Source organism: Plasmodium reichenowi, chromosome 10, assembly GCF_001601855.1.
Source record: "Plasmodium reichenowi strain SY57 chromosome 10, whole genome shotgun sequence".
In the NCBI taxonomy this organism is placed as follows: domain Eukaryota; phylum Apicomplexa; class Aconoidasida; order Haemosporida; family Plasmodiidae; genus Plasmodium; species Plasmodium reichenowi.
Genome location: NC_033655.1, coordinates 1,296,771 through 1,303,867, shown reverse-complemented (window position 1 = coordinate 1,303,867; position 7,097 = coordinate 1,296,771). Strand labels below are relative to the sequence as shown.

General features: G+C 18.9%; 3 protein-coding genes across 4 annotated transcripts; 1 reads left to right on the top strand and 2 right to left on the bottom strand.

The window, feature by feature from the left end:
- Window positions 1-520: 520 nt before the first annotated feature.
- On the top strand, window positions 521-2,146 carry PRSY57_1035800 (phosducin-like protein, putative; the record flags this gene model as incomplete). Its single annotated transcript, XM_012907945.2, has 8 exons — window positions 521-568; window positions 751-865; window positions 1,043-1,107; window positions 1,232-1,318; window positions 1,412-1,509; window positions 1,626-1,747; window positions 1,840-1,907; window positions 2,117-2,146. 8 exons carry the CDS (start codon window positions 521-523, stop codon window positions 2,144-2,146), a joined length of 633 nt encoding a protein of 210 aa, XP_012763399.1.
- A 341-nt stretch (window positions 2,147-2,487) lies between these two features.
- Window positions 2,488-3,529, bottom strand: PRSY57_1035700 (hypothetical protein; the record flags this gene model as incomplete). Of its 2 annotated transcripts, none has more annotated exons than XM_020114905.1 (3): window positions 2,488-2,828; window positions 3,042-3,253; window positions 3,420-3,529. In XM_020114905.1, 3 exons carry the CDS (start codon window positions 3,527-3,529, stop codon window positions 2,488-2,490), a joined length of 663 nt encoding a protein of 220 aa, XP_019970451.1. The 2 variants fall into 2 exon arrangements, with proteins under 2 accessions (XP_019970451.1, XP_012763398.1); XM_012907944.1 differs by having other exon boundaries at window positions 2,488-2,832; window positions 3,046-3,253.
- Window positions 3,530-4,341: 812 nt separating this feature from the next.
- PRSY57_1035600 (putative protein, unknown function) lies at window positions 4,342-6,366 on the bottom strand (the record flags this gene model as incomplete). The annotated part of the gene is made up of 1 exon (XM_012907943.2): window positions 4,342-6,366. One exon carries the CDS (start codon window positions 6,364-6,366, stop codon window positions 4,342-4,344), a length of 2,025 nt encoding a protein of 674 aa, XP_012763397.2.
- Window positions 6,367-7,097: the final 731 nt, after the last annotated feature.

Genomic DNA, 7,097 nt, shown 5'->3' with positions numbered 1-7,097 from the left:
AAAAAAAAAAAAAAAAAAAAAAATTTTAAAATATTTTTTTATTTTTATTTTTTATTTTTTTATTTTTATTATTTTTATTTATTAAATTTTTTTTTTTTTTTTTTTTTTTTTTTTTTTTTTTTTTATGACATTATATTTATATTTTTGTTTATTTAAATTTTTTTTTTATCTTAGTTTTTATTTATGTACCACCTTTATTTCTTTCTTTTCATTATTTCTCCTTTCTTTTTTTTTTTCCTTTTTATTTTTTTTTTAGTTATAAACAAACCTATATATGCACATATATATAATAATTAATTTGTTCTAATCATATTTTAAAGTATAAATAAATGAGGGGAAAAAAACATATGTAATTATTACATATTTGTATAATATATATGTATATAGGATTATCTATCCTTTAATCATATGTAACAAAAACAAAAAAGAAGATATCGCTTTATAGGAATTCCAAAGAATTAAAGAAAAAAAAGAAAAAATTATTTTTCGTAAAAATAGTTCAATTAAATATAATAAAAATATGATACCCAAAAATAAATTGAGCGATATATGTACAACACTCACATTAGTAATGCATAATATTTAAATATATATGCCTAAATATGTTAATAAAATATTTGCGTACCCATAATGATATAAATATCCATAAGCATTGCAAGACAAATATATATATATATATATATATATATGTATATTTATTTATTTTTATATATAATACTATATATTTTTTTTTAACCTTTAATTGTGCAGGAAAAAGCCAAAGAAGATATAGAAAAAGAGTGTAAATTGGTTGAAAAAAAAAAACAAAAACATGATGACGAGAAAGATGAAGGACTCATAGTTGATGGAAATGAAGAAAAGAATGGTATTTGATATATAATAATAAATATATAAATGTATATTTATGTGTCTATTCTTAAGCATTTATGAAGAAATTTATATGGGTGTAAATATAATCATATATATTATTAAAAAAAAAATAATAAAAATAAAAATAATAACATTGAGATAAATTATAAAACCGAATTAACAACTTCTTTAGTAGGCGAAAGTAGTGACGAAGAAGAAATTCGTAAATGGAGAGAAAAAAGACTCATGGAATTTAAAGTAAAAAAAGGAGCATATACATAATATATATATATATATATATATATATATATTTATTTATTTATACTTAATTATTTATATTCTTATTGTATATTTCTTCGTTTATTTATTATTGTATTAAAAGAAAAAAAGAGAATTAAAAAGAGATGGAGTCTATACAGAAGTTTGTGAAAAGGACTTTTTACCTTGTGTTCTTAAAAATAACAATGTAGTAAGTGGATTTATAAAAAAAAAATAAAAATAAAATAATAATAAATAATAAAATAAAATTATTCATATTTACTTATATTTTGGTTTTTTATAGGTTTGTCATTTTTATGATAACAGTTTTAAAAGATGCGACATTTTACACTCCCATTTAATCAAATTAGCTAATAAACATTTAGCTACTAAATTTATCAAGTGAGGAATTAAAATGATATATCATCTTTATTTATATAAAAAAAAATTAAGAACTTCATATATTCAATAAAATATTATATATATATATATGCATATATGTATGTATTTCTTTATAGAATGGAAGCAAAAAACTGTCTATTTTTTATGAATAAATTAAATATTAAAGTTTTACCAAGTTTATGCTTATTTATTGATGGAGTGTTGATACAAACTTGTGTGGGTTTCGAAGATTTTGGAAGTAAAAAAAAAATAAAATAAAATATACATATTATATATATATATATATATATATTTTTTCATGCTTTATTTTATTATGTTTACCCTTAACAGATAATGATAATTTTAAAACAAAAGATTTAGAAATGTTTTTATACAAAAAGAAAGTTATAAATAATATGGTAAGATAGTTTTAAAATAAAAAATAAACCCCCCCAAAAAAATATATAATAAAATATAATAAAATATAATAAAATATAATAATAAATAATAATTATTAATAATGTAAAAGCTATAATTTTTAGAATGTAGAAAAATTAATATATGTAATTAATATAACAACGATGATATTATATACCTTGAATTTCTTTTTTTTTTTTTTTCTTTATAGGAATGCAGTGATAGTGATGAAGATATTTAAATATTTCTATATTAATTTATAATTATATTTTTTTATTTTATTTAATAATGTGTATCTTTTTTTCAAATAAATAAATAAATAAATATATATATATATATATATATATTTGATACATATAGTATATACATTTCCATTTAATTTCCAAAATGATTTATATATATATATATAATATATTACATATTTGAAATAATATAGTTTACCTTATAATTATTTGTTTTACATGTATTTTTATTTATCTTTTCTTTTTTGTTATTTTTATATTGTCTCATTTATTATAAAAACTTATAATTTCTCCATTAAAAAAGTAAAAAATAAAATAAGAAATAAAATAACAAATGAGTTTATTTTTTTTTTAATTTTTTCTTTTGAGAATTAATTTGTTTTTGTCTACTTACCGCCTTACTTTCGCTTATATAAAATAACATAGGATTTTTTTTCTTTACTAAATAAAAAGGATATCTTAAATAAAGTAAAATTTTATAAGCATGTAACAACTTCTTTTTATAATTATTCATATTTTTAAGTAGGCTATTTTCATATTTTAAACCAAATAATATTTCAGAATTATCAAATAATTCTCCATTTTTAATACTTTCATCATATAATTCTTCCGGCAAATTTTTAATAGATTCGAACACTTTTTCTTTCATTTTTTCCAAATGTTTCTGATATTTATTTTCTTCTTTCTAAAAAGAGGACAAAAATAAGAACACATAAATATAAATAAATAAATAAATAAATAAATATATATATATATATATATGTTTGTGTGTGTTCATTATATTTGTTATATTTTATTGTAAATCATATAAATTTTTATGCGCATTATTCGTGTCTTACATAAACATATTATATTTATATATAAGACACGAATAATAGTTAAACCTATTTACACTTACTTTTCTCAAAAGTTCATATATTTCAAACCTCTTCTGATATTCTACTCTATCTTCATACGTATCAGTTGAATTTTTTGGACTGAAGATTAAAGCTAATAAATAATCTAATTTACTTTTATCTTTGAAAAATGATACAGTATCAACAACATACGCTGGGGGAATATAAGGCAAATATCGAGTTTCTAATAATTTATCTTTATCAGCAACACTGTCATGAAAAATTAAAGCAAAAAAAAAAAAAAAATACATATATATATATATATAATATAATAATCAAAATTAAATATTTTCATAATAGAGAATTAAGCTACAAACAAAATCAGAACATATATATATATATATATTATACAAATATTTTAATAATTTATAATTACACTTCTTTTTTTTTTTTGTCCTGTGTTTTTTTCTTTTTAACTGGAGCTCTCATAGGTATAAATGTTATACAACACGAATTTCTGTTCCATAATAGAACACGTGATAACATTTTTTTTTATATATTTGGGTACTCATATATTTGTTTTATTACATTTATCCGAAATTCAAAATTATATAATATCTTAATATATATTTCTATTTATCATCATATCACATTTCATCCATTTCCTTTATTTAATTACTGTTATTATTTTTCTCTACATAAATATATATATATATATATATACATGTAATATGTTAAAACACATACTCATGTGCCAAATACAAAATTGAATCTTTATAATAAAGGAATTTTATATTTACATGGAAAATATCAAATAAATTAATATTTTTTTAAATCACAAATTATTTTAATTCAAAAAAAATATATATATACATATATGTATAATGTATACGTAAAATTTTTATATGAAATAATTTAGGCCTTGTATACACATTACATATGAAGTTTGAAATTATTATGTTGGGGCCTTATTATTTAATATATATATATATATATATTTCCCATTTTAATTATATATATTTTTATATTTTAAAAAATTATATTGTTCAAAAGTCAAAAAAAAAAAAAAAAAAAAAAAAATTATAATAAAATTTCATATTATGATAATTTAAGTCATATGTGTATTAATTTTATTTGAATTTAATTTATAATAAAAATATAAATTAATTTTAATTTTTTTAATTTTTTATTTTGAATGTGTATAAATTATATATATATATATATATATATATATATGTATATATTTAAAACATATATGAAAAAATAAAATTATAAAGTGTTAATTGATATTGTATATTTATAATGTATTTTATTAATTTTATTTTAAATTATATAAGTGTATAAAAAAATTATACATTTCATGTATTCATGAAATCGTATATATCATTTAGCTCATCAAAAGAGATATTTTCATCTAAATTAGATAACATATCTCGCATTAAAATCATATTGAATATATCTATTCTTTGCATATTTCTTCTATTAGGATTATTTGTGAAAGTATTTTCTTCTCCCTCTGGCGATTCAAGATTGTTTTCATCATTCTCATCGTCTTCATAATTTTCATCATCAAAAAAATCATAATTTAAATCATCATCATCGTCATCTTCGTCTTCCATATCTTCATAATCGTCATCTTCTTGATATTCTACCTCCTCATCAGCTAATTCGTTTACCTTCTCGTCCATATCGTCTTTTTCTTCCTCTTCGGCATCATCCTCGTAATCATCATCACTATCAACATCACTATCATCATCACTGTCATCATCACTAAATTCTTCAAATTCATATTCCCATTGTTTGGGTAAATTTTTACCTTTACCTTTATATAAGTCATACATTTCATTAGGCATTACTACTAGACCTTTTAATTTTTTTTTTTGTTCAATGAATTCCTGCATACTTCCTTTTTTTCTTCCACGTCGTCGTATTTTTTCGGATTTCTTATCAGTTGGTTTCTCTACCTTTTTAATTTTAATAAGTGATAAGATTTTATCTCCATCTTGTACAATAATTTCTTCTGTATCATCTGTATCTATTAAATATTCGTATTCCTTTTGCGAGTATACATTATTATCATTTTCGTCTTCGTCTTCGTTTTCGTTTTCGTTGTCCTTTTCCTTTTCCGGTTCCACATTTGATGATGAAGTTTGTTGTTCTGTATATACTTCATTTTGTTCAGCGTTATATTCACTTTCGTTATCTTCATATGTTTCCATGCTTTCATCCACATACTCGTCGTTATTTTCTTCTATATACTCTTCCTTATTCCCTTCAATATTTTCTTCAGCAGTTTCTTCCATACTTTGTTCCACATTTTGTTTTCTTGTTTCTTCATTTATTTGTTCGGTATGTTCATCATTATTTTCTTCCATTTTCTCTTCGTTAATTTCTTCATTTATTACCTCATCATTTTCATTATTAACCTCATTATTCATAAATACATTATTATTATTTATATCAACATTATTATTATTTATATCAGCATTATTATTATTTATATCAACATTATTATTATTTATATCAACATTATTATTATTTACATCAGCATTATTATTATTATTTACATCAGCATTATTATTATTATTTACATCAGCATTATTATTATTATTTATATCAGCATTATTATTATTATTTATATCAGCATTATTATTATTATTTATATCAACATTGTGATTATTATTTATATCAACATTATTATTATTTATATCAACATTGTGATTATTATCAACATTATTATGTATATTAATATTTATATCATTATTAACATTACGTATTATATTAAGATTATCATGTAAATTATAATTAACAGATATATTTTCCATATTATTCAATTGATTTTCCACTAAATTGTTTTCCTCAACATCACTTTGAATATCATTTATTAATAATTCTTTTATAACTTCATTGTCATCTAAATTTTCAAGAATTTCCTTTTCTTCATCTTTTATTATTTGTACATCAGATTCTGAAATGTTATCAGGTATTATACTATATAATGTATCATTTCCTGATGTAATATCGGTTAATGCTTGTATACTTTCTATTAGGGATAAATCTTTCTGACAATGTGGAGAATTATTATAGGTTTCGTCAACATTATTAAACATATTTAAATAATCAGATAATTCCTCTTCTTCATTTTCTATATTATTACTATATAACTTACTGTGAAATTCTTCATTTTGTGATAAAAAGTTTTTTCTTTCATCATTTATACTACAAGTATTAGGTAAAGTAGATCCTTCACCAAATTTTACTTTTGTATACTTGTAAGTACTGTCTTCATCATTTTCTATACTTAATTCATTTTCTTCACACGATATTAATATATTTAAAATTGTTATTAAATATAATGATATGGGAAAAAATACTTTAATCATTTTTTCCCTTTTTTTTTTTTTTTTAATTAATATACAATAAAAAATTAAAATAGAAAATTTTTTTAAAAATAAAAAAACAAACAAACAAACAAAAAAACAAAAAAACAAACAAACAAACAAACAAACAAACAAACAAAAAAAAAAACAAAAAAACAAAAAAACAAACAAACAAACAAACAAACAAACAAACAAAAAAACAAACAAACAAAAAAACAAACAAACAAAAAAACAAACAAACAAAACTTTTTTTATATACAAATCATTATAACGCTATTAAATGTACTTCAGTGATTCTAAAAAAAATTAAATTAAAAAAGTTGTCATACTTGAATTTATATATAAATTTAATAATAAAAAAAAAAAATAAAATAAATTTATTTCTCTAGTTCTTATATAAAGTAAAAAAATATAACACCATTTCATGTAAGCACATATAAAATATTAACTAATAATTATTTGTAGAATTATTCTACACATCTATATATAATATATATATATAATAATATAATAGTTAATATCTTTCATACATTATTAATATACATATATATTTATGTTTATTATTTTTCTTTTCTTAAATTTTGAAGTCATAATAATCTCATTAGGGATATAATATTTAACTAATGCCCAACATGCATTTTAGCATCTCGCTTATTTTTGTAGTGTTTTACCAAATATAAAAATAATAGAATAAAGATCATTTAAAGATATGTATATATATATATATATATATA